This window comes from Pestalotiopsis fici (genome assembly GCF_000516985.1).
Source record: "Pestalotiopsis fici W106-1 unplaced genomic scaffold PFICI_Scf_1, whole genome shotgun sequence".
In the NCBI taxonomy this organism is placed as follows: Eukaryota; Fungi; Ascomycota; class Sordariomycetes; order Amphisphaeriales; family Sporocadaceae; genus Pestalotiopsis; species Pestalotiopsis fici.
The window spans coordinates 3,995,820-4,022,534 of NW_006917091.1; the positions used below are offsets into that span (position 1 = coordinate 3,995,820).

The 26,715-nt window shown below is 50.7% G+C and overlaps 9 protein-coding genes across 9 annotated transcripts; 5 read left to right on the plus strand and 4 right to left on the minus strand.

Moving 5' to 3' along the window:
- Positions 1-388: 388 nt before the first annotated feature.
- PFICI_01218 (uncharacterized protein) lies at positions 389-1,573 on the minus strand (the record flags this gene model as incomplete). The annotated part of the gene is made up of 4 exons (XM_007829799.1): positions 389-618; positions 680-1,059; positions 1,374-1,432; positions 1,544-1,573. 4 exons carry the CDS (start codon positions 1,571-1,573, stop codon positions 389-391), a joined length of 699 nt encoding a protein of 232 aa, XP_007827990.1.
- A 1,555-nt stretch (positions 1,574-3,128) lies between these two features.
- PFICI_01219 (uncharacterized protein) lies at positions 3,129-4,351 on the plus strand (the record flags this gene model as incomplete). The annotated part of the gene is made up of 2 exons (XM_007829800.1): positions 3,129-3,277; positions 3,325-4,351. 2 exons carry the CDS (start codon positions 3,129-3,131, stop codon positions 4,349-4,351), a joined length of 1,176 nt encoding a protein of 391 aa, XP_007827991.1.
- Positions 4,352-5,372: 1,021 nt separating this feature from the next.
- PFICI_01220 (Heat shock protein 78) lies at positions 5,373-7,763 on the plus strand (the record flags this gene model as incomplete). The annotated part of the gene is made up of 1 exon (XM_007829801.1): positions 5,373-7,763. The coding sequence occupies one exon, from the start codon at positions 5,373-5,375 to the stop codon at positions 7,761-7,763; it is 2,391 nt and encodes a 796-aa protein (XP_007827992.1).
- Positions 7,764-8,341: 578 nt separating this feature from the next.
- PFICI_01221 (uncharacterized protein) lies at positions 8,342-9,352 on the plus strand (the record flags this gene model as incomplete). The annotated part of the gene is made up of 1 exon (XM_007829802.1): positions 8,342-9,352. One exon carries the CDS (start codon positions 8,342-8,344, stop codon positions 9,350-9,352), a length of 1,011 nt encoding a protein of 336 aa, XP_007827993.1.
- Positions 9,353-9,676: 324 nt separating this feature from the next.
- Positions 9,677-11,600, minus strand: PFICI_01222 (uncharacterized protein; the record flags this gene model as incomplete). The annotated part of the gene is made up of 5 exons (XM_007829803.1): positions 9,677-10,008; positions 10,078-10,252; positions 10,321-10,740; positions 10,796-11,433; positions 11,495-11,600. 5 exons carry the CDS (start codon positions 11,598-11,600, stop codon positions 9,677-9,679), a joined length of 1,671 nt encoding a protein of 556 aa, XP_007827994.1.
- A 1,764-nt stretch (positions 11,601-13,364) lies between these two features.
- On the minus strand, positions 13,365-15,676 carry PFICI_01223 (uncharacterized protein; the record flags this gene model as incomplete). The annotated part of the gene is made up of 2 exons (XM_007829804.1): positions 13,365-13,602; positions 13,707-15,676. 2 exons carry the CDS (start codon positions 15,674-15,676, stop codon positions 13,365-13,367), a joined length of 2,208 nt encoding a protein of 735 aa, XP_007827995.1.
- Positions 15,677-17,684: 2,008 nt separating this feature from the next.
- Positions 17,685-22,021, plus strand: PFICI_01224 (Peroxisomal biogenesis factor 6; the record flags this gene model as incomplete). Its single annotated transcript, XM_007829805.1, has 3 exons — positions 17,685-17,841; positions 17,918-21,317; positions 21,394-22,021. 3 exons carry the CDS (start codon positions 17,685-17,687, stop codon positions 22,019-22,021), a joined length of 4,185 nt encoding a protein of 1,394 aa, XP_007827996.1.
- Positions 22,022-22,530: 509 nt separating this feature from the next.
- PFICI_01225 (uncharacterized protein) lies at positions 22,531-24,242 on the minus strand (the record flags this gene model as incomplete). The annotated part of the gene is made up of 2 exons (XM_007829806.1): positions 22,531-23,871; positions 24,120-24,242. The coding sequence occupies 2 exons, from the start codon at positions 24,240-24,242 to the stop codon at positions 22,531-22,533; spliced, it is 1,464 nt and encodes a 487-aa protein (XP_007827997.1).
- An 861-nt stretch (positions 24,243-25,103) lies between these two features.
- On the plus strand, positions 25,104-26,581 carry PFICI_01226 (uncharacterized protein; the record flags this gene model as incomplete). The annotated part of the gene is made up of 2 exons (XM_007829807.1): positions 25,104-25,161; positions 25,218-26,581. The coding sequence occupies 2 exons, from the start codon at positions 25,104-25,106 to the stop codon at positions 26,579-26,581; spliced, it is 1,422 nt and encodes a 473-aa protein (XP_007827998.1).
- Between the last annotated feature and the right edge of the window lie 134 nt (positions 26,582-26,715).

A 26,715-nucleotide genomic window follows, 5' to 3' on the forward strand; every position in this document is an offset into this window, starting at 1 on the left:
AGTCTAAATGGTAGAAGGATCAAAGTAGATTGTAGTCAAATTAGGGACATCATCCTAGGGATTAGGTAGTCAAACTTTCACTCATTTACAATATGCAACCATGTGCCCCATTTCATAACCTGCAGTCACGTTGATGTGTTGGCTTTTGCGAATGTCACCAAGGTCATCAAGACATTGAAGTTGTGGGTAGCCTGCTTTTTCGCGGCTTTTGTCTATGTTCATCATTTGATCGGTACACCAAAGTTCTGCTACTTTGAGGTATACCAAGCGGTTGCTATCATTTCCACCCACTTGTGGTCATTAGGAGTTCATGTGTCTCTCAAGTCATTCATCATTCTTGCTTGCGGAGCATCAACTCCATTATTATTCGTCACCCAAGAGAAACTTCTTACAGCTTCTGCATGGCAACAATGTCAGAGGACTGGACGTAGTCCTCGAACTCCGAGATCTCCTCCTGGAGCTCGTCAAGGGAGATCTTCTCGTCCTCAACGACCAGGTTGATCTGCAGCTTCTTGATACCGAAACCAACAGCGACCAGCTTGGAGCCACCCCAGACCAGACCGTCCTTCTCAATGCCACGGACAGACTCCTCCAAGGCAGCCATATCAGTCTCGTCATCTGTAATTTCAGGTTAGTCCAAGTCGAGTACAAACAGAGCGCAGGGAAAAAGCAAACATACCCCAGGGCTTGACGTCCAGAGTCACGATGGACTTGGCAATGGTCTTGGGCTTGGCAGCCTTCTTCTCTCTGTAGGCCTTCAGGCGCTCCTCACGGGCCTTGACGGCCTCAGCGTCCTCCTCCTCGGAGTCGGAGTCGAAGAGACCCTCGGCATCATCGTCCTCATCGGCAGCGGGGGCCTTGGCGGGGTTCAGGGTGACCTCAGCGACCTCGGGGCCGTAGGCAGTGTAGGGCTTGGCAGCATCGCCAGAGAGGGTAGCGAACTCATCCTCAAAGGTGGCAATGTGCTTGTACCAGCGGGCAGCGTGGGGGTACTTGGCAGCGTCGGGAGCGGACTGCAGGGCCTTGAAGGTGGCAACGTCGGCCTGTGTGGGAGCGTAGCTTTTAATGTTGTTAGTACGCGGTTGGCGAACAAAACATTGGCAAGAAATGGATGTTGAGAATCGTAAATCAGAGTTGCACAGAGTGCTATTGTGTCTGTCGCCATCTGGAGGGTCTTAAGCTCCTCGGAAACACGGACCAATTGTTCTCATCATGTAGAAAATTTGCGGTTGGGCTGGTTGGGTTGGGCTTGCACGGTTGCGCCCGCGGAGACGAACGAGGAGCCTTGACACTTGAACAAGCTTCACCCCGTCCCATCTCTTCGAGAGTCGCATTACCGCGCGCGCTGGCACGGCGAGGCAGAAGAGACTTACGCAGGAGCAGCGACGATGTAGGATCGGGTCTGCAGCCAGTTGTTGAGCACGGTCAAGCCCTGGAGCGGAGAGATGAGTCAGTTTGACCAGAGTTCAAAACATTGGCAAGAGAAGAGAATGATGGATTTTTTTTTTTTGGAGGAGGTGTTGAATGAGGTTTAAGTACGTACGGCGTCAGTGAGGATGTCGGTGAAACCCATGGTAGCTGATTTGAAAATGGGGGAAAATTGAGAAGAGGAAAAAAACCTTTCACAGGGTATCGAAATTGGCTTATTTTTTGAATGAGAAAGAGAAGGTCCGTGGACACGAATGGTTGATTTTCTGGATGGGCGACGGAAGAATTGATGGCGGGGTTAATAAGTTCAATCTTTCAGAAATTCTTGTGTCGAGGTGGGGGCAAAAGAATCTGGACAGTTCCTTCCCTTAGGCGCTCTCCGACTGACTGATTCATTTTCTTTAGGTCTGTTGTGTCTGGCCCGTGCGGCTCGGTCCTGATCTCTCCTCTTGTTACCAGGACCCACCAGTATCATGCCATCCAGCCTATTGAAGACCCTGCGTCAGGCACGCATCGGGCATGCATCAATTTGACTTGCTCTTTTCGTAGCCCAAGCGGTAACCAACCTGCGATTTCTCCGTGGCTGGAACCCCTCATGAGCGCCAAAATAGAGCATTGAAACCCCTCTATCCCCTAACCAATGGGCGGCAACTTGTGGCTGGTATTGACTATGTGCAAGACAACGCAATGACCATGTATGAGGTCAGATACTAGATATCGGCGTGCTGATAACTCCAGTCCTTTCTTACTGCAGATATAAGATAGATGATTGACTCATAATTTCCTACACCCTCCTTTAGCATCTTGGTCAGAATGCAACAAAGGCACAAGCAGAATTTATTCTTGCACTTTGATTTACATCATGGATCTGGAACTTCATTGACAACCAACAAGTGGACGCCTAGCAATCCTTGAACCTCCCAGAGCCTTTACTGAGTTTTGGTCAGACTTCTATATATTTTACAGTAGGTGAGCTATATATCATGTCATGCATTAATCACCCAAATCACAGTCTCATTGCTCGATACAAGAGACCTGTAGTGCGAACTCTTCATGGCATCCATGTTGTGAGGAATGCAAACTCGGACCAATAGGCTTACAGTAATCACTATTTATATCCATGTATACCTTTGAGTGTGATGATAAAACAATGTATTGCTTGCTATGAACAAGCTTCCTTGTCGCCAACACACACATACACGAGTTGTAGAGAACAACGCAAACCAAACTCCCCCGCCAGCGTGAGTCGCGATTTTGTTCTTTGAGATAATCACCCAAGATTCGCAAAAATAAATACGGAGCCGATCTATGAAATGGAAGCTGCCCTCTTATAGGTCTCTGGAGTTTCGGGAATATTCCGGTCAAGTGGAGGCAAGTCGTCTTCGCGCACGTCAGCGCCGGTACCGTCTCGGTGGAAGCACCGCTGCCGGAATTGTCCGATCTCGCAACCAACCATATGTGAGCCCGCTGGTTACTTGATATCACTCTTGCATGAAACCTCGGCCAAGGACAGCGGACCCTAAAAATGCTAGCATATAATCACGGATAATCTCCGTACAGTCCCCCGGTACCGGGTCAGCTGGGCAGCCTGGGTGAATTATATTAATATAGCTCTACGAGTGGTGGTGATGCTGACACAACCTGGATGATAATTCGTGAATGTGCACAGTTTGGAAAACCGAAATCGAGGGGCCGGCAGGATGACGAACAATGATAAACTAGAGCCCATTACCATCAGCGATGTGCGAGAAATCGCAAAGAAGCGTTTGCCCCGTCAAGTTTGGGATTACTACACGACTGGGGCTGATGAAGAACGTACGGTCCGCAGAAATGAAGCAGCCTTCCAAGAGTATGCATCTATTGCACTTTCAATGCCCCGTATTGACCATCAAATAGGCTGTTGATTCGCCCCCGGGCTCTGCGCAATGTAAGCAATATCGATACCGCGACTACCATTTTCGGCAAACGTTATGAAATCCCCATTGCCATCGCCCCGAGTGCGTACCAAAAACTCGCGGGCGGTAATGGTGAGATTGACGTCGCACGTGCAACCTCTGAACTGGGAACCAATGTCATCCTCTCCAGCAACGCAACTACGACACTCGAGGACGTTGCCCAGGCACTGTCGGGCCGGAGACCCGAGGATCCCGCGCCTTGGTTTCAGCTGTACTTTCTCAAGTCCAGGGACCTCACGGCTGGATTGGTGCAGAGGGCGGAACGGGCGGGCTACGAAGCCTTGGTGTTGACAGTCGACACGCCCATTCTCGGCAACCGACTCCACGAGCGCAGAGAGCCGTTGCAGCTACCGCCAGGCGTGGCAATGGCGAACGCACCTGCGAGGAGGGCCGGGGCTATATCTAAAGCCGGCCTCCTGCTCAGAGCCAAAACAGCTGCTGAACATAGAGAATTAGCCAAGGAGCATGCCGACTCGCTGGTGGATAGCAGCCTCGACTGGGCGGAAGTTATTCCCTGGCTCCGCTCTCAGACCAAGATGAAAATCCTTTTGAAGGGCATCTTGACGGCGGAAGATGCAGAGCGGTCACTCGATGCAGGCGTGGATGGTATTATAGTCTCTAATCACGGCGGGCGTCAGCTTGACGGAGTTTCGTCAACCTTGGAAGCGCTTCCCGAAATTGTTGACGTAGTTCGGGGCAAAATCCCCGTAATATTAGATGGAGGAATAAGTCGTGGTAGTGATGTGTTCAAGGCACTTGCCCTGGGCGCAGACTTGTGCTTGATTGGCCGAACGGCTCTATGGGGTCTTGCGTGGGATGGGCAGAAGGGCGTAGAAGGTGTTTTGCATATACTGGAGAGAGAACTCGCGAGAACAATGGCTCTTGCAGGTACGCCAAGCCTGGTGGATATATCGAGGAACATGCTTGGACGGGCCAAGAGGGATGGATTCGGCATTGCCAAACTATAGTCAGATGGGAAGCTAGTGTAAGATTCAAACCTTTGCAATGGAAAACAGTTCTTGTAATTGCGGCTCACTTTACATCATGGTCAAATAATGCTAGTTTGTGTTTCCTCTTGGCTCCGTCATAGGAGTCGAGATACGAGATGTGAAATGCCTTGTCTATTATTGTATCAGCTGTGATACTTTTCTTGTTTGCCAGTTTCGAAGTTAATTCGAAATGATGTCCTGGACTAATCCTCAGCCCAATGACAGATGGGGCTTGAAGTAGCAAATTGGAATGTTGTGGAAGCAACAGAAGCCAAGATGTCTAGCTCCAGCATTATAAAGGAGTCTAGACAAATCCTTGGCGGCTTGAAAAGGGCTGCCATCGGGACACCTCACAACCTTGCAAATAATGGGTCGTAATTCTATAGGATTCCTAACCTTGACGACCAGTTCTTTCCATGATGCATGTGAAGGTCTTCTTATACTCGAATCCGTATTGTACATGGTCATTATGAGTTCCATGCATGCAGCATTGTATGCATAACCTTGATACATACCCCATGAGATTTACATATAGTAATAGACTCAAATTTGTGCCTAAAATGTTTGAAATTAAGATAATGCATATACTGCATCAAGGTCGAAGCTTGGAGACATTTCCTCCTTCCAATTCGCATGCAGGAGAGAAGCACTATTCACACGACTCGCATATCCACTGTTCCATATTGCGTACTACTATATTCTGCACTAGGCCAAAGGTGGCTTGGCATGCCCTCCGATAAGATAAAGCTATGCCGGGGATGACTTCACCTACATTCTTCTCGAACAAGCTGGAAAGTGCACTAAGAAACTGGTGGAAACCAGCTGCTCCGAGAGCATCCAGCCTCGAAGTACATCAACGACCGGCAGGTCTGAAACCTCTCTTTGTGTCTTTTTGTATTTCTACAGTTTACATCTTTCCAAAAGAAGAAACCTCTTTTGAATCACTCACGTATTATCATTCTTTTTACACCATTTTCACTGGTATCAAACAACGCACGATATGCTATCTAGGAGGCAACTCCTCACATCGTCGCGGCGCGCCGCTGATGCCTCTCTTCAGAGCATTGCGCGGCGCTCTGCTCTACCCTCTACCTTTTCACGCGCGGCAGTTTTACACTCCACCAAGCTGCTCACACAAGCGACCTTACCAACAACACCGATACGGTCTTATGCTAATGGAAGACCACATCCTCCCGGCGGCACACATCGAATGAACCTTGGAGGCGAGCCAGAAAAGCCAGCACTCGAGGAATATGGCATTGATCTCACAGCCAAAGCAAAAGATGGAAAATTGGACCCGGTTATCGGCCGAGACGCAGAGATTCAACGAACCATTCAAGTCCTGTCGCGGAGAACCAAGAACAACCCGGTGCTGATTGGAAATGCTGGTACGGGCAAAACCGCTGTTTTGGAAGGCCTGGCGCTACGTATCGTCCGCGGCGACGTCCCAGAGAGCATCAAGAACAAGAGGGTGATATCTCTCGACCTTGGATCGCTTATAGCAGGTGCCAAATTTCGAGGCGACTTTGAAGAGCGACTCAAGAAGGTATTGAATGAGGTGCAAAAGTCCAATGGAGAAGTCATTCTCTTCATTGATGAGCTGCACACCCTTTTAGGCCTGGGCAAAGCAGAGGGATCTATTGACGCCTCAAATCTTCTCAAGCCGGCTTTGTCCAGAGGCGAACTCCAATGCTGTGGCGCTACGACATTAGCCGAGTACCGACTGATCGAGAAAGATGTCGCCCTGGCAAGACGTTTCCAACCTATCCTTGTCAACGAGCCCACAGTCGAGGACACTATTAGTATTCTCCGTGGAATCAAGGAGAAGTATGAAGTTCACCATGGTGTTCGCATCACGGATGGTGCACTTGTGGCAGCTGCCACATACTCAAATCGATACATCACCGATCGCTTCCTGCCCGACAAGGCAATCGACTTGATGGACGAGGCGGCTAGTTCGCTTCGGCTGCAGCAAGAAAGCAAACCCGAGGATATCATGCGCCTGGATCAAAAGATCATGACGATTCAGATTGAGCTGGAAAGTTTGCGACAAGAGAAGGATATTGCTAGTCGAGAACGACGTGAAAAGTTGGAAGCAGATCTGAAGCAGTTGCAGGAGGAGGAGAAGACGCTTACAGAGCGATGGGAGAAGGAGAAGGGAGAAATCGATGCGCTCAAGAAGATTCAAGAGGACCTTGACAAGGCGCGTGTCGAATTGGACCAAGCACAACGGGAGGGCAACTTTGCGCGTGCATCCGAGCTGCGCTTTGGTGTTATCCCAAAACTCGAGGAACAGCTACCCAAGGAGGGCGAGGAGCCCACACCTGCTGAGGGCGCTGAGGGGACGTTGATCCATGATTCCGTAACGGCTGATGATATCGCCAACGTTGTCTCAAGGATTACCGGCATCCCTGTCACCAAGCTTACATCGGGACATATCGAAAAGCTCATCCACATGGAAGATGCTTTGAGACAGTCAGTCCGCGGCCAGGATGAGGCTCTCAAGGCAGTCGCAGATGCTGTTCGCATGCAAAGGGCAGGCTTGAGCGGTGACAACCGCCCCTTGGCCTCGTTCTTTTTCTTGGGACCAACAGGTGTCGGCAAGACGGAGCTGTGCAAGAAATTGGCCAACTTCCTATTCTCCACCGAACAAGCTGTTGTACGATTCGATATGAGCGAGTTTCAGGAAAAGCACACCATCTCACGTCTGATTGGTGCGCCATCTGGCTACGTTGGCTACGATGATGCAGGACAGCTCACTGAGGCTGTAAGGCGAAAGCCATATGCAGTCCTCCTTTTCGACGAATTTGAAAAGGCTCACCGAGATATCTCAGCCTTGCTTCTTCAGGTCTTGGACGAGGGATACCTGACCGATGCTCAAGGCCACAAAGTCGACTTCCGCAATACCATCATCGTGCTGACATCCAATCTCGGCGCCGATATTCTGGTCGGATCCAATTCGTCTGTGCCTTATCAAGAGGCTGAAGACGGATCTATCAGCCCTGAGGTGAAGAAGGCTGTTATGGATGTTGTGGCTGCGAACTATCCACCAGAATTCCTGAACCGCATTGACTCGTTCATTGTGTTCAAGCGACTTGCCATCGAGGCACTTCGCGACATTGTGGATATCCGGATCAAAGAGCTACAATCCCGCCTTGATGATCGACGCATCACGCTTCATGTCGACGGCAAGGTCAGAGACTGGCTTGCGGAGCGTGGTTACGACCCCAAGTTTGGTGCAAGGCCTCTCAACAGACTCATCACTACCGAGATCGGCAACGGCCTTGCAGACAAGATCATTCGGGGCGAGATCAAGCGTGGCGACAAAGCTAGTGTAAAGATAAAGGAGGACAATTCCGGTCTCGAGGTTTTCACCGAGGAAACTGCATAAATAATGGTTCATGGCCGGCGTTCTTGGATACTTGTTTATTTTGAGCATTGAAAGCATGGGTCAACATTGAAGGGCGCTGAGGATTTTTGCACGTCTGTATATATGAAAAGTATCATAAAGCATGAAGAAACGCCTCTCGATTAATAATAAGAAAACTTATCTTACTCTTAACATCTTGAAATTAATGCTACCTTTTAATTCGTAGTCATCTTAAATATTTCGAGGACTTGGTCGATTTCACACGGAAAAGTGGCAGATAACTTTGAAGGTGTCGAAAATACAAATGACCATCTTGAAATTTAAAAAGTAAAAAGTATATGAGCATGTTTGATCTACAAGTTGTTGTAAAGAATCACTTTATCATTATATTCTATACCTTGTTGTCTCATTCGGCAGCTGGCGTGCCTGACCCAAAGGCTCCAAAGCAAGAAAAGTACCCAGCTGCCGCCACTTGCCAATGACATCAGTCCAAGATAATTCATCTACACCTAGAGCTTGAGAACCTCACGGCAAATAAAGACTGCGAAAATCACCAACGGACAACCGCCTTCCGCATCTTTCGACGCAAATCCTCCGAGATGGCAGCCTACCGAGCTCCAGCACTGCGCGGTCTGCTCGGACGGTCGCTGCCGGGCCTGCGCAGCAGCGCGGCACCGCAGCGGCAGCAGAGACGCTGGGCGCAGGTACACGACGTGCGGTTCCTGGCCACGACGCAAGCCTCGCGCAACATTGCCGAAAAGTACAAGGACAAGCTGGACCGCAAAGCCAAGGAGGAAGGGCACACGGATGTGAGCTCGCTCAAGGCCGCCTACGCCGACAAGATCATCGAGCAGCGCACCAAGAACAAGATCTCGGTCCCGGGGCTCGACGCCCTGCTCGCCGACGAGGAGGCGCCCGCACGGCCACCCGTGGGAGAGACACAGCAGACATCAGAGAGCGCGGCGCCGGGCGCCGGCTCGCATCCGAACCCGCCAAAGCAGCCCGCGGCCGCCCGGCCGGCGTCGACAAAGTCGGGCATCAAGCCGCTGTCCGAGATCCTGGACATGGACAAGGCGCGGGAGCTGCCCGTCAAGGAGCTCGGGGCAGTGTGGCGGCTCCGGCACGCCTCGAGCGCCTCGTCGCTGTGCGCCGTGATCGAGGCGCCGACGTACCAGGCCCTGGAGCAGACGGCGCGGGCGCACCCAAACTTTGTGCTGCCCGTGCCGCGCGAGGGCGCCGGCGCCGAGATCCACTACCTGCAGTGGGTGTTTGACCGCGAGTCCCGCACCGCCACGGCCCTCTTCACCCAGCTTGCCGAGTACAAGGCGCGCGGCGAGTGGGCCCAGCCGCACACGAGCGTCACGCACTACTACGACGAAGGCGTCGCCGCCCGCCAGGGCGTCGTGCTCATGGCCGGTAATGTCGTCGACGGCCGCGGCGCCAATATCCAGGACGCTCAATGGCTTGTCATGCTGATGCAGCGCTTCTACGGCCCCGAAGCCCTGGCTGGCGATGGCGCCAAGAGGAAACTGCTGGAGGACTTTGCCAGGGGTGCAAATGGCGGCTTTACTGTTGAGAAGTTGCTGGAGGAGAGTGAGAAGCTCGGCTGAAAGTGCCAATAACCTCTCATCTGCACATATCCATAAAACATTGGATTGAATATAGAATGTGTTGGTATTCAACACCCGGAGTCGATCGCCACCAAAAAGGCTTGTACAAGAGGCGCAAAACGGAATCAAGGGAACGGCGGATAAAGTTAACATCGCATTGTTCGCCAGCTTGTAAGATTTAGGACTATCCTGGAAAGATGTAGGGGATATGTACGTTGTACCATGTGTAAATACTACAAAGAGCACCGCAGCCTCTGCGCGGCGCCAGTGGGTGCTGCTGGCGTTTTGAAATCCCAAAATATAGTAAAATACCCAAAGAACAAACTACAACTTTGGTCCCTTGGCTTTCTCCTCAGCTTTGGCCTGCTCCTTGAGCACTCTACGCAAAAGCTTGCCGCTTGCGTTCTTTGGCACTTCATCAACGAATCGTACTCCACCGCGAAGTTGCTTGTGAGGAGCGACCTTTGAGGAGATCCAGTCGACAATCTCCTTGGCCTTTTCGTCTGTCCGCTCAATGCCGGGCCTAACCACAACGTAGGCGCGGGGGATTTCGGTAGCGCGCTCCTGATCGTAGACTGGAATCACACAAGAATCCGTAATGTCGGTATGTCCCAAAAGAACGCCCTCCAACTCGGCAGGTGGCACTTGGAAACCCTCTATAGACGCAGCCGCGTGGTTAGTATAACGACTCGAATATAATGTTTCGTGAACAGCAGGAAGCTTACTGTACTTGATAAGCTCCTTAAGACGGTCTGTAACAAAGAAGTTGCCCTTGTCATCCATGTAACCAATATCACCAGTCTTGAACCAGCCGTCGGCACTGAAAGTATCCTTGGCGAGCTCGGGTCGGTTGAGGTAGCCCGAAAAGACGTTGGGGCCTTTCAGCCAAATTTCGCCCTCCTGCAAGAAGAAAAAATCAGATTCGACCAATCCCCACAGAACATTATACCACATATTCATTCACTTACCTCGCCTTGCTTGACATCGTTTCCTTCTAGATCGACAACGCGGCAAGTCATATTGGGAATGAGTTTGCCCACGGAGCCCTTGTATTTAGCCCATTCAAGGACTGTTTGGAGTAGCGCCACGGGCGATACTTCTGACAGACCATAACCTTGTTTCACGGGAATGGTCAGACGCTCCCAGACACCATTAATGAGTTCATGCGTCAAGGGTGCTGCTCCCGAGTTGAGCCACTTTATGGTTGATAGGTCGTACTTGTCCACAATAGGATGCTTCGCGAGCCCGAGGACGATTGGGGGTGGAATGTAGGCAAACGTAATGCCATACTCTTGAACAAGCTTGCAGAACTTTTCCAATTCGAATTTTGCCAGCACAACAGCTTGGTAGCCGTCGTGCACTGCAGCGTGGAGAATATTCACGAGACCCTTAGGTTCCCTAGTGAGCATGACGATCCAACTGCAAGATGTCCGGCGTACTTACGTATACGTGGAAAAAGGGCAGGACAGCCAACTGCTTATCGCCCTGCCCGTCGAGACCGCCTGTGGGGTAGAGACCGCTCCGCGCTTCTACGGTTGTCGACTGAATAACGTTGGCCACAATGTTGGAGTGCTTCAACATGACACCCTTGGGGAGTCCGGTCGTTCCCGAGGAGTACACCAGGAAGGAGAGGTCCTTTTGAGGGTCGATCCTTGTCCGGGAGTGTGAAAACAACAAGCTCGTGTCCTGGAGGTCGGTGAAATGCTTAAACTTGCCCGCGTTATCCCTCTCGTCGCCCATGAGCAGGATGCGGTCCTCGGGCAGGCCAATCTGCTTGGCCGCCTCGAGCAACACGGGTAGCATGGGAACCTGCGTCACGACACCCTTGACGTTGGAGTCCTTGAGCTGAAAGGCGAGTTCCTTGACCGTGTAGGTCGGGTTGGCGGTCGAGCAGACACCACCGGCCCATAGGGCACCCCAGCAGACGGCGCCGTAGTCAATGTTATTGGGGGAGAAGATGCCAAGTACATCGCCCTTCTTGAAGCCCCATTGCGACTTCAGACCCTTTCCAAAGGCAACTGTGGCATCCTTGAGCTGGCCATAAGTATATGATCGCTTTGTGTCTCCGTCAATGAAGAGTTCTGGCTATGGTGTGAGTGCTTTGACTTGTGCGTTATTATTTTCAGAGTAGAGGCTACCTACCTTTGTTGTTATCAATCTTTCTGCCCGCTTCCTTCTTCTCGAAAAGGAGCGACCATATATCCGTGTTTGGGATGAATACGTCGGTGTGGGGAGAGGAGATGACCATGGTGGCGATGGCAGCGAGGGCACCACGATTGCAGGATTCGGATATGGGATTGTTTCACAAGACAGACAGAAATAGGAAACCGGAAGTTTGGAGTTTGGAGATTTGGGGTATCTTTGGGGTAAAGAGACGTCAATGTGCTACAGCAACAACAATAACAAGCAGTGAGCGAGGTTGAAATGAGAGATTGAATAGCAAAGTGGATTTGCCGAGGCGAGATATGGATTCCAGTCCTACATACGTCAACTCTGGCTGTGGGACTACCTACGAGACCTGCCTACAAGTTGCTGTGTACGGTCATTGGAATATCAATCTAGTGGCCGCCTGTCCCCGTCTATTCCTCTAAAAGTACGGCCGCGATCGATGCCGATAGATACATCCATGCCCTAGCGCAACGACATACGCTAGAGGTTGGTCGTGGATCCCCTGACCGATTCCGCTGCTCCCACTTGCCCACCTCGCTCTCGGCGGCTTGGAATATCTGGGGTTCCTCATTGGTGTCCTGTCATCGTCTAGCATCCTAGGAAAGAAATGCAGGGGGTTGTTTTCCATTCACTAATGCCGGGACGTTTTCCTTGTGCTTTAACTTTTGGGCCGACTGTTTTTACATGCAGTACAATGATTCCAAGCAAAAATGACTCGCGTTTTATGGGATCCCCGTTGGTGTCCATCTAACCACTAACATAGCACGTATTGGAATGTTGTTCCCATTGCCCTAATACTAGCAGAACCGAGGTACGATACTGAAAACTATGGGGATATTGGAACTAAGTAGAAACGCCCCTACTAACGGTACCCCTAAAGTAGTAGCGCATCTCCGCGCCCAGGTGCCTGTCGTGCGGGGAATTGGGGCCAATCTCCCCCAACTCTTTCAGGCGGGTTAGCGGGTAACCGCGGGCCTATGTATGTAGAGGGAGCATGGCATGGCTGAGCCACATGACCGTGTTACACGTACAGAGCATAACCTTGCGGTAAGCGATTGGTATCTAGGTAGAAAAGATGCAGCAAGTGATTCAATGCCTTGATAGCCACATTCAAATCCTTTTGTATGCTTACACTTGCCGCATCCGTGAAACGGCCCCATCATGCGCAAGAATACCTGGCTCCAGCTGCAGTCTCTTGACCGGACATCGGTCGGCCCCGCATTAGCACCATCTGTTGATGCAGCCGGCTCAACTATCTCAAAACCTTGTATACGCAGATTCGATCAAATAACTGTTCTGCACTAGGCTTGGATGTAACCGAGTAGTTTCCGGTCTGCGGAATGGAATCCGTCCGTCCGCTTATTCCGTGTTCATTCATTGGACAAACTTGCCTATATATAGCCTTGGCAAACTTCTGGTCCATCATTCATATATAACCGGAACATGATTTGAGGGTGTCTACATAGGGATGCACTTGATACTCTCATTTGTGTGGCAGCGCCGGGATTTCATCAGCAGGTCGTCATACACAGAGCACCATCGAGGTTATGGTTCGACATGGCCAGCTTGCAATTGCATAATCTTCGCGTAGCTTAACCACATACTTCCCGCTGTAGAGGTAGAATGCTATTTTCCTTATTCGGAGAAGATCTGTGCTATTAATTATCTATATCCCAACTCCAAATCCAAATCTAAATGTGTACTTCTAATGCGTATATCCTTTTCCGTGTAGCCATCAGCATCGTCAGGTCGTTAAGCTCATACTCGTCTACCCAACGCCCACTATGCCATGCCCAGAATGAAGAAAGAAAAATGCAGACCACGAACTCCACTAAGACTAATTTCAAGATGGAGATTCGCTGCTCGACTGACCGCTATCATCTGCGGGTTCGCCGCGACTCTGAGGCTGCCATGCAGACACGGTCTCGCAGCCCTTGGGAACCCGACACTGGTCTCGAGCGTTGCAGGTCTTCCACAAAACCTCGCGAATTTCGCCGAAGACTTGATCCACGGCATCCATTGCCCAAATCACATCGAGATGTTCGTACTCAGGGATTACCTTGCTATGTACTATATCGACACTGTTGCATTCAGATTAGCACCTTTGTTTATTCATATCGAGGCTTCGTCCTTAGGGAGACCACGATAAACATGGAATTTCCAAGACAAAAAGAAATGTACTTACTGTGGCTCACGGCCTCGCTCGAACCGTCTTAACAACTTCCTACCGTCTACCAAGTCATCGTCGCCAGCGACCCACAAGGCAAAGGGTGGTGCTTGTTCGGAATACCATGCTGTCGAACCCTTTGACTTTCTCTTCGAGTGCTGCTGATGGTGACTCGAAGATGGTCGGCTGCCAATAATTGAGTCCCTTCTTGACATGGGTCTATCCGTGGGGTCGCCGAGCGGTCCATCGGTTGCCATATCCTCGCGCTCTTCCGCCTTCCACTCTTCTTTGGTCTGTAGAATACACTTGTGCTTCGCGAAGCATTCCCGACCAAGCCACCAGCGCATCGACTCAGCGCTGACATAGACTGGAGCAAACTGAAACATGCGATTTTTGAGTGCTCGATCCCACCTCGTATCGGACCAGTTGAACAGAAAAGAAAAGACCTTGTAACCCAGCCAGCCGTAAATATCAGCGGGCACAATTGAGTGCGCGACCATCATTAGGGGAATAAAAGCATGGATACCAAACATGAGCCGAAACATGGAGGGCGTAATGACTCTCATGAATTTGAAGTACATTTTGCCAATGAGCGGCCCAGCGTGCGTCGCTGGCGCGAGAGCACAGAACACCGTCAGCTTCTCGCCCAGCTCTGGCCTCTGCTCCTTGGCAAGTGCCACAAACGTCTGCGTCGTTCCCTGGGAGTGGCAGATCAGTCCGATCTTTTCAAAGCCTGTCTCGTAGAGAACCCTTGAAGTCAACGCCGGCAGGTCAAAGACCCCCATCTGTCGAATATTCCAACACCACATCCTCGGGTCGTTGTATTCCAGGAGTACGTGCTTGGGCTTGAATCCGCACCTGTTGTTTCCTAGCCACACGTCGTAGCCTGATTTGCACAAGTAGAACGCCAGTGAGTCGTCGTCATTGACGCAATAAGCGCCCGAACTTTGAAGCAAGCCGTGCATAAGGAGTACCGGAAACTTGCGCTTCCTTTCAGATTTATCGGGTCTGTCTCTGCTCTCGCCTGTGAAGAGTTCGGGGCCCCGCGACGCTCGATCCTTGTCATCTAATCTTTTGTATTCTTTAGGGTCGTAGATATGCCACAAGTCGATAATGAAGCCATCTTCAGTCTCGACTTGAAACTCCTCCATGTCCAGACCAACTCTTCGAGCATAGTACCCTACATCGCAAATCACCGGGTCTGGGCCTCCCTCCGTAGGGATATACCCATCCTGTGAAACGGGATCTTCTCTATCCACGCTTGCTCTCTCCTTGGACTTTCTGCGCCGCCAAGACTTTTCAATGTCTTCTCGTGTCTTCCTTCTTTGCATCTCTTTCTTGTAGAAGGGCCGCTCGGCATCGGGGTTCTTCAAGAGTAGTCTCTTCCATGTTCGAGAAAGCGCCGGTACGATACTCGTGAATAATGAACCGAGCACAATAACCCCTAGAAATGCAGTGCTGAGAAAAAAAGAGGTGACCCGAAATGTCAGACACTGCAAGTTTCGCAAAAGGGAAGCTGGGCCATATAATGGCAGAGGTGGAAATAGCGGATTGGTATGCGAAGGTGGCATGGTCCTGCTGATTGAACCCTCGGTCTGCCTGTGTATATGACGGCTATCAAGACCAGCCGACTCATCCAAATCTACCGTCATTTTCTCTGTGCCATTCTGTTTCCCCCCCTGGTCTCTCGAGAGACGTCGCCCTTCGCCAATTGCATCTTTGGGGCTCTGCTCATGCAAGTCGTCTTTTAGCACGTTTAGTTTCCATGCCTCTTCGAGCGGCACGGCGGGAAGTCTTCCGCCGTCGGCGGTAACTATGACGGGGTCGTGGGGGGTTACGAATTGGGCCTCGACCGCCGTTGATGCCGGGTGCTCATCGTCTGCTATTGTACGATGCGACAACTTCTCTGCTTGCTTGGTGAACTTGATGGCGGCTTGCGCGTGGGCAACACCGCTGGGCTTAGCATCATTGCTCGCCGCGGCAGCCATCACTCTCGGGCTTTTGCGACTTGTATATGTTCTCGATCGATTCGTCTTGATTGTGCGACCTGATGTTATTATCGACCAAACCCCGGTATCGAACAGTGGAAAGAACCCAAAAGAAGAAGAAAATCACCCAGGGCTATATGGTGGAAAAGTCTAGACCCCAGAAATCAGGGCATATGAAAAAGAAGAAGAGCAACGATTCATAGGAAAATGCGGTCTGTATTAGCCCAGAGTCTAAAACCACCACGATCGCAAATGGTTTGTTTCTTACGAGAGACACTACCGATCAGTCCTGCTAGAGAAAAAAAAACGAGAGAGAGGGAGGGAGACACAATACATGTCTATGCACGCGTACATAATAGCACATGCGCCGGAACAAATTTCAGCTACCATAGGTTGGAACGCGACATGTCGGAGTGTAGCCGGTACACCACCTAGAGGCGCCCATAGGGGATCGATAAAACCAAAAGAGGAAGAAGATCCTTGGAAGTGGAATGCCAAAAGGATGATTGTGGAGGGGCCAGTCCGCATCCCACCCGCTTCGCCCAGAGATCGATCCACTGACGTCAGGTTCCAGGTTAAAGAGATCTAGCGCATCTTGACAGGTCTTAGCATCCGAATACAAAAGCACATGAAATCTGAAAACAGTTGAAGGTGAACGCAGTCACATCTTTGTAATCTGTGGATCTCCCAGATTTTTGACATAAATATCGAGATTGGACAATGAGGCTCACCCAAGGTAAGTATAGTACAGTTAACGTTGTGCTACATGAATCAAGGAGATTTCCTGCTTTGACCAGATTTCATATATTGCTACTGCAGGACAGAAGTAAACCATATATACAAATGGCACGTTTGCAGTTTTTCTAGATGAATTGGTCCTATTGCATTGCAAACTTCAGCTGACAAGGTACATGATTTTTTTCTTACCTATAGGGTTTTCTGTGATCGTCAGCCACTGGACCCAATCAGCCCTAATTCGCCCTTGAAATTACTTTCAGCTCAAACTTTGGCCTATCGCATCTGCTAAGATTTCAATGAGGTCATGTCAAGACGGGTGATCCAGGAAACTGGGAAGATATGCAATGAGATGAATGCTTTACACTTCCAGAAGATTAAAGTCAATCGTCCTATGCTGTCATATGTCATCTTGGGCCCGCTCCAGCCCTTGCCTAAATTACAATAAGTCGAGGTCCTGTTTGGCCGCAATCGCACAGATCACGAATTTGAGTGTACTGCACGAGGTAGTGTTTCCAAATTTCTCGGGAGATCGGCAGAACCGCCAATATTCGGTGTTACAGACCTCAACACACCGATTGGATACATTAACGTTGTTGGCATTAAATCTGGGTTAGTATATCGTGCATGCTACAGATCATAATCACCCTCTTTCGAGGCAGAATTGAGGACAACGATGATGATCATGCAGTGTTGACATGTTACCGATACTATTTTTATACAAACATAGGTATTCTCCTCACTATAATATGACTGCATATAGTTCATACTACTACTATGTACTTGGCAAGTAAGGAACATCGGACGTCGGACAGAGGAAAGGAATAGTGGCTGTTCTACAAGTATAGTAATTCGCAGTGGTATTTCCACTGGAACGCCAATTTGATAGGCGGAAGCTATCGAGTTTAGTGCCCTATCAGCATTTCCTAGAGGTACCTAGGTACTTTCGCGGACGAACCACACTGCGACCCCGGACCCCTTCTTCGACGTTCCCCGGCAATGCACCAGCATGTGTTTAGGTGCCTCGGCAGACCTGCCGAATAGCAATTGGTGCTGTGAGATGCGACCACCCACGATCAACCGAGCTGGGGGACCAAACCAAGCTCCCGACATCCTTCGCATGCAATCGACCCGCGGGAAGTTTTGTTCTTGCACAAAGGAGACCTGCAGTGTTTGAAGCACAAAAATCTACTTTGTAGATGCGAGCGCGTCTGCTCCACCAACGCTGGGTGTAGGTAGTGCTTGGGGGGAATACGATACGCCAACTTTGACAATGGCCGCAACCGCAGTCGCCAGCCGGCGAAGACGCAGGAGGAGACAGGACAAACCCTCCATCCCAGCGCGGTTGGTCCTCGACGATCACGTAAAGGGCGACGTTGGAATACTATCAGATGATTTATTTGCTGACCTGTTCCCCCACTTGATTCACCGTGAGTACTTACTCATGACATACATGCCGAGTGTACTTGATATACGCGACAATTGACTGACCGAGCTCCTTTGTAGAAGAGAGCGACGAGATCAAGCCGAACCAGACCGCCGAGCTCCATCACGTCGCCATAGCACCATGGACACCAGATGCGAACATCCTGAGAACGAGCTGGACCATTGTCCCCGTCCTAAAATCAACCGCACTTGCGCATTCCACCCTGCAGTTCTCCCCGTTCTCCTTGGCGCTCCAAAATTTCGCGGCGACCCTTAAGCAAATCGCGCCGTCCAAACTGTCGAGTCAAAGCCGGAGTGGGATTGAGATCCACGTTATAGATGTTGCTGCGCTGGAGCTGGACACAATATTCGTGAGCCTGGAGAGTGATCTTGCCCGAAGGTTGGAGCAAGGGGAGGGGACATTCTTCAGAGAACATCCTGCCTCCAAAGAAAAGGCAAATGCGAGATCCGAGTCCCCTGCGGAGCAACTCGCGAATGGATTGCGCGCTGCATTGGGCACGCTCAAGGTGGTGCATGCCGGAGACCAATTCCCACTACCATTGCCGCCGCACCCAGTCACACATATTCCTCCGCCTCCCGGAAAGGTTATGCTGTGCGAGCCAGTGGCTCAAGGTATTCTAGGTCCGCGCACCAAGATCATTCTCACAAGAGGACACAGCTCATCCAAAGCTGATCGAGGCTCGGCCAATTCTTCTCAGGTTTTGAATGGAACAACGCAAGAAGATGGTGATGACACGGCTAACGACCAGTTTTATTCGGCTGCCGAAGAGAGATACAAGACGGATGTACCCACAGAGGCGACAGAGACTGCCACTGAAACTGAGACTGAGGTGTCGGAAATTGAAGAACATGAAGACGAATTATCGGACGATTCAATGGACGATATGATTTCATTACAAGCGCCTCAACTCCCACCTACGACTGCGAGTGGGTTGTCTACTATGCAGCCCGGGACGCCGATGACACTCGGACGAGGAAGGAAAACCAATGGTATCAACACACCAGGGTCCGTTTTCTCAAGCTTCACAGCCACCACAGCGCGACCTGATCGGCCAAAAGGGCGTCTCTTCAAAGCCCACGGGCTCATGAGCCCCATTCCTGCCGGCCTATTGCACCCCAAACCCGGAACGGATGATGATGCAGAAGCTCGCATCTACGTGGATATTACTTCTCTGACTAGAATTGGTTGTTTCTCTGGTGATTGGGTTCGCTTGGAGGCATCCAAAGAGCCCCCTTCCAACGGAGCAGGTCTTTTTGGACTCGGAAGCTTTGGTCAGCCAGACACGGATCCTGTTTGGAGGCCCGCCAAGGTCTTTGGACTTCCCGAGGGTTATTCGCAGCGCCCGATGACGAGAATCCCCAGTGCAAAACACCACAACGATGGCAGGCGCTTTTCCTTCTTTGAATCACAAGTGCCAAAGCCGTCTGGCCCTGGTGCTTACTTATCGCCAATGCTCCTGGCCAACCTTGAGAATGCGCCATACGTCAGATTATCCCCGCTGAAAAGACATGCTTATCCACCTAAACCCGGACAACCGAAAATAACTGGTTCATCATTTCCCCCCTACGCTCGCGATGTCACTCTTCAAGGCATTCGAACTCCTCTTTCTTCGGAAAGAGCTCTGCAAACAGTCATTGTGGGTGGTCTCAAAACTCACTTCTCACGATGCACTCGAGTCGTTAAGACGGGAGATCTCATTGGTGTTCCGATTGATAGTCAGCTCGGAAAGGCTCTACAGGAGGCTCCTGGAGCTGGAGACGGTTCAAATGTTGATGATCTGCTTGCATTGACCAACTCAAACAGTTCTTCTGGGAAGACTACCAAACCTGACGGTGTTGCTTGGTTCAAGGTTGGCCACATTCAACGTTCAAGGACCGAAAATGCTGATGATGGGGATGAGGAAGACGTATGGGGTGGTGTCGTTTGTGTCGACATTGCCTCGACTCAAATTTCTCAGTCAGGCGCTACAACAAGCCTTGTTCCTGGGACTAAAGAGAGCAATTGGCCTTATTATCTTGGAGTGGAAGAAGCACCCAAAACTGGCCCGCAATCTTTCTTGTCTTCGGCACAAGAGACAGCAAAGTTCATTTCACCGCTTAGACGGAGGATGTGCGAGTTGATGGCTGCGGCCACCAGCAAAAGGGCCATCCATTTAAAGATGCCTCCAGTGGCGATCTTGTTAGTCTCTACCCAACGAAACATTGGAAAGTCAACGTTGGCGACGAATGCTTGTTCCGACATTGGAATCCACACCTTCACTATTGACGCCTACGACATTGTCAACGAAGGTGGAGGCGGAGGAAGTGATGTGAAAACCGAAGGCTTCTTGAAGGCGCGAGCTGATCGTGCTATGAGCTGTGGACCCGACTGCTGTGCTCTACTCATAAGACATCTGGAAGCTCTCACGGCTGACAGAATGGTCACGGCAATGAAGGAGATCCTGAACGAGGCTAGGGTTTTGATAGCTACAACCACGGAAGTCGACAAAGTACCTGATGGCGTCCGGGGTCTCTTTACGCACGAACTAGAGATGAACGCCCCCGATGAAGGCGAGCGTGAAGGCATCTTGAGGACTATTGTCGAGCGCCAAGGTGTCTCACTTGCTCCAGAAGTCGACTTGAGTGGTGTCGCTCTCAAGACTGCTGCTCTTGTGGCTGGCGACTTGCTCGATGTCGTTGAACGCGCCATTGTAGCACGCGATGCCAGACTAGAAGCGCTTTCGAGAAGGGCATCGAACGGTGACTCTGTCATCACCATACGAGATATTCAAGTGGCAGGAGGACCATCTGCACGGTCTCTCACAAAGGCAGATTTTGAGATTGCAGTGGACGCTGCTCGCAAGAATTTTGCCGATGCGATTGGCGCGCCAAAGATCCCCAATGTTACCTGGGACGATGTAGGTGGTCTGAACAACGTAAAAGAGGCAGTCATGGAGACTATCCAGCTGCCCTTGGAACGGCCAGAGCTCTTCGCAAAGGGAATGAAGAAACGGTCTGGCATCCTCTTTTACGGCCCACCCGGCACCGGAAAGACACTTCTCGCCAAAGCTATTGCAACAGAGTACAGTCTAAACTTCTTCAGCGTCAAGGGACCAGAACTACTAAACATGTACATCGGAGAGTCCGAAGCCAATGTGCGTCGGGTCTTCCAACGTGCTCGAGATGCAAGACCTTGCGTCGTCTTCTTCGATGAGTTGGATTCCGTCGCTCCAAAACGAGGCAATCAGGGAGATAGTGGTGGCGTCATGGATCGTATCGTCTCTCAGCTTCTCGCTGAGCTCGACGGCATGTCTGGTGGTGATGATGGTGGAGGTGGTGTTTTTGTTATTGGAGCTACTAATCGACCTGACCTGCTCGACCAGGCGTTGCTGCGGCCTGGGCGATTTGATAAAATGCTCTATCTCGGAGTTTCTGATACACATGACAAGCAGCTCACCATTATGGAAGCGCTTACGCGAAAGTAAGTTCTTGCATCCGAGGGCATTTGTTTGCATTTATCCCAATACTATCGGTATTCGTGGCTAACACTTAAATAGATTCACACTCCACCCCTCTGTGTCTTTGTCGTCTGTTGCGCAACAGCTGCCGTTCACCTACACTGGTGCCGATTTCTATGCACTCTGCAGTGATGCCATGTTGAAGGCCGTGACGCGGCAGGCTACGGCCGTTGACAAAAAGATTAAAGAATTGAACACAAACCTACCACCAGGCAAGCCGCCGATTTCCACAGCAAACTATTTCGATCACCATGCCCAGCCCGAAGATATTGCCGTTATGGTCACGGAACAAGATTTCCTAGACGCCAATCGGGAACTGATCCCCTCGGTCAGCGCAGGCGAATTACAACACTATGAAAGGGTAAGAGCCACGTTTGAAGGAGGACGCGATAAGAAGGAGACTGCCGCTGCCATCAACGACGCAGCAACCATCGAAGGCCCTAAAGCCAGCAGCGGCAAGGGCAAAGGCAAGGCGGTTGCAGCATCCTCTGGCAAAGGGAAGGGCAAAGCCGTCGCGGGCGAAAGTGACCAGGACAGCGATGACGAGGGGAATGCTTATGGAACTTATTCGGCGGGCGGTAGTATCAATGGCAAGGGCAAGGGTAAAGGAAAAGCCGTCATGAGGTTTGAACAGGGAACGGGAAGTGATGACGATGGATTATACTGAGAATAGCTTCCGGTGGATGTTTGGCACCGGTTGCCGCGTCTTGATGTATTGCGAGGCTGCCGAACTATAATGTCTGTCCAAGTCCTCTGTAGCTATGGTCCGCTGTACTTTTTCCTGTACGGCATGGGCGCCTTGATTGAATGAATCGTTGGTGACACGACGAAGCATGAGGCAGAGACTTGCGAAATGTTCATCTCCGATGATTACCAATATATTAGAAGTGACATAAATAAAACTCTTGGTATTCAACTCCCGGACAACTAATCGTAGGTGTACAATTTTCTCATGACAGCTTCTCATCAAGGGTATCGTCGCTTATCAACTACTTTCGCAACGCTCAAATCAATGTACGCCAACGCCTGAATATATGCTGGTCTGACAAGTGGTTCCCAAAGCAGAAATAAAATAACAGAACTGGTCGCTGTGAAACTCCTATGCTATGTGTATGTGACTGAACGAAACATTTCACCGGAAAAGGATAGAACGTCGAGAATTCGTAAGTGGCAGCTTTACTGCTGTCCCTGGAAATGTTGCATAAACTGGATCGCCTGCTCGATAGGATAGCCGATGAAGACGGGCCCAGTGAAGAGCATCTGGGGAGCTCCGGGCTTTGGAGGTGCCAGATTGGAAGCATTCAGAAATGTCGGCTGCCCGGGCAGAGCCGTCGGGTGCCTAGTTGCGGTTGCAGGAGTGAAACCTTGGTTAGGGGAAGGGATATCCGGCTGTTTTGGGTCATCTCTGTCGTGGGGAGCGACTGGAGTTGTGCCGTTCATGGTCATCTTGGTATGGTCAAACGGGCATTTGCCAGGCCTGCGGCTTGGTGTTTCCTTGTTGGCATCAGGTGTCAAAGGTACTTGTACGGGTGCAGGTGGAGGCGAATGGGGGCGTTCATGGCTTTCATCAGCAGCCATGGGCGGATCGAAGTCTGGGACTGGAATGCCCCAAGGACGGCTAGGAGACTCGCCAAGGCGAACCTCCTTGAGAGGCCTATCAAAGTGACTAAGACGTTCTTCATTTTCAGCCAGACCCTCGTCATTCATGACTGACTGGTCGAGCTCGTCGGCACCGGTCGCGCTGACTGCTTGAGCCCATGTCTCGACGCGCTCATTTGATCCTCTCTCCACATCACTTTGAGGACGGGTGTCCTGCTCTGGGAGCATGGGCTGATGGATACGGCCCAAGCCCTCAACCATGTTGGCCATGTTACCGTACTTGGCATCGAGCTTTCTCAGATGGATTTCATCCTTTTGATATCTGCGTAAGCAGACCTCATGACTGCGGGGAAGTTCGTGTTTGTGAGTTTCCAGGTAATGAGCAATCTCTTCTGGAGTGTGTTGGTCTAGGTAACGGATCGGACATTTGGAGGCACTGTCTTGTGCTGATGGATGTGCCGAGCGATCTGCACTCCTTGCCTCTTCATACATGGCAGCACAGATGGGATCGTTGGAGTCATGTGGTAACGAAGCCGGCTGTTGGGCAGGAGTAGCTTCTGGCGATTCCACAGACTGGGAGAAGGGACATTTCAGATCGCTCTTCTTTCCCTGGACAGTAAAGTCCTGCTCCAAGACTGTCGAGGCAGCGGTCGTCATGGTGCTGCGAGAAAGTGTGTCAAGATCTCGACTCGAATAGCTGCTCTTGCTGTAATTTCCGAGGGAGGATGCAACCCGACGTCCTTCTCTAATGATGAGGGCAATTTGGTGCTTTGAGTCGGCAGATTTGCGTCGGGGAAGAGGAACCGAATTTGTGTTTACAAGGGACGGGTTGTCGGGCTCAGGTGGCAGTTGCAGATGCGCAAGAGTTTCGGAGATCTCGGGCGCAGCCGGTGCATATTTGTCGGCCAAATATTGAAACTGTAACGGAGGAAAAGCGTCAGCGTTTGTCCTCGATGGTGGATTTGTAATCGTGCGAACAAAAGAGTCACGGTTTGTTTGTTGCTTGTCAGAAAAAATGGTAAAAGGTGTCGGTCTTCACCACCAATGAAAAGGCGGCTCTTGATCTAGAGCTAAAGTGTTTCATCATACAAGTCGGAGTGTTGGGAGTAGTCTTTTCTCTTTGGGATGGGCGTTTGTGGAGGTAGGGGAGAGACGTGCGGCCTTACCTGCTCGTGTGCGTAGCGAAGTTTGTGCTCTAGGACGACCTGGCGGTCATTCAGATTCTGGACCTCATTGGCTAGAGCGTGGAAAGACTGAACCAACGTCTGAGTGAGGTCTTGAACATTCATTCCTGCTGGCGGGTCGAGACCATCTGTGCTGTTGAAAACACATTTGAAGCTCGGGAATGGGATTGAGGTGGAAAGATGAAAAAATCCAGCAGGTTTTGGAATGGAGACGCAGAGGAGCCGATGACAGCTCCGAAGTGGCTTGCTCGGCTTGGGTGGGTTACGTGCTGCTTAATTGCATATCATGTCGTGCTCGCTAGAGCACCCCCACAGCCTCTTGGGTGTTCTTTTAGCCTATTAGGTATGCTCAAGTGAACCTCGAGTTCTCGGTCACGGATTATGTACGGAGTGGACAACCGCTCGAATGACCATGGCGTGCGAGATTGGGTCATGCCATTTTGAAGCCGGCGGCCCCCGGACTTGAAGTGTTTTACTCGCTACGGATTTACGTATTTCATTGCGCGTCTGACTATACATGTACCTAGGCACCTACGTATACTCTGTACACTCGGTTCGATCTTACACACTGGGTGCCCTCAAGACTGCCCAAGTGGGTAGAGCATGTCGGGACGATGTGATACAAAGATGCTTATACCCGGATACCTTGATAAACCAATAGGCTGGGACCAACCTGCCTGGTAGACTGGATTTACCCCATCTTCCTGCATGTAACTACTAGGTTAGGTAGGTAGGTACATATCTATCATCTGGCCAGCTCGATAGTCGAGATATCTCGGGACAAGCTCATACTACCGTCCACTCCACTCAAGTTGTGTATTTGTCCCATACGTCTGCCGCCGCAATTTAGCGTTACTTGTCCGTCGGCATTCTCGACTTGTGATATCTCCGTCCTCTGTTGCGCGTGACAACGTATTGGAATTGTCTTCTCCAAGTTATTGTCGCACTAAGCTGAGTTCTTCCAAGATGAGTTGGACTACACTTGCGCGTTTGATTTCCAAAAGCCGACCACATCTTGTGCCCGGTAGAGCTCATACTCGTTTCCAATCACCAACAAGCGTGCTGACTTTGAATACAAAGGAAAACTTCTGGTTACCGAGTTGTGGTTCGAAGTACCCCTCGATTATTCCAGACCAACTGGCAAACAGATCAAGCTATTTGGCAGAACTGTATCCAAGTATGAGCGTCCCATAATCGAGCCATCGCCAGAAGATCAGGCCAAGGCAGCGCAGAAACCTCTGCTTGTCTACCTACAGGGTGGGCCTGGGTTTGGTAATCCACAACCCCAAGATAGCACATTGTCATCGCACATGCTCGACAGAGGCTATGAACTTCTCCTGCTTGACTACCGAGGCACAGGCTTCAGTTCCACCGTCTCGGCTGAGACCCTCAAACACATCGGAGGTCCTCAGGAGCAAGCCGATTATCTGAAACACTTCCGTGCGGACAACATCGTGAGGGATTGTGAGTCCGTCCGTAAATACCTGACGAAAGAATATCCGCCGGAGAAGCAGAAATGGTCGACATTTGGGCAGTCTTTCGGTGGCATGACAACCCTCACGTACCTATCGCTCCAACCCGATGGCTTGCGCGAATGCTTCATCACTGGTGGCTTGGTGGCTCTGGACAAGAATGCCGAAGAAACCTACCAATCTACCTTCGGAAAAGTCATTGAAAGAAACAAGATATACTACGAAAAGTTCCCAGCAGATGTTGCTGATGTCAAAGAGATTGCCGCCAAAATCCGCGAGCTAGGAGGGAATGAAGGCATCCGTTTGCCTGCCGGGGGAAGACTGACCGTTCCGCTCTTTCTCACACTGGGCATCAATTTTGGCAAGTACTATGGCTTGGACATAGTTCACAATCATGTCGTTAGAATGAAGGGTGACATTGACCAATTCGGCTTCTTTACAAGAGCTACTCTGAACGATATCCAACAAGCAATGGGTTGGGATGATGCGCCTATATATAGCGTTCTCCACGAACCCATTTGGTGTTATCGTCCTGGAATAGCAAGCAATTGGGCTGCTGAGCGGGTAGGCAAAAGTCTCGAGAACTTTCAGTGGCTACAGAAAGATTGGGCGGGACCGCAGTCTTTGAAAGACAAGGAGCCACTCTTCTTCTCGGGGGAGATGGTATATCCATTCTTTTTCGACACTAGCGACGAGCTCAACCAGCTGAAAGAGACCGCCGAGATTCTCGCCAAATTTGATGAATGGCCAGCGCTCTATGACGAAGCTCAACTACGAAAGAACACAGTCCCAGTCTACGCGGCCATCTACGAAGACATGTATGTATTTCCAGAGGACTCGAGAAAGACCGCCTCCATCATCAAAGGCTGCAAGACTTGGGAGACGTCAGTCCATTTCCACGGGGCTCTGAGAAGCCACGCAGCAGATGTCTTCAGGGAGCTGTTGCGATTGCGCGACGATACCATCAATTAAGGAAGCAAGGTATATTCTCAAATGCTCTGGAGAGAAGTGAAAGGCCCATGGTAAGCCCATAAGCGTTCATTAGAGACATGGTTACACAAGGATATCATCTACGAAGGTACTTGGTGCCACCGCTCTTTGGCCTG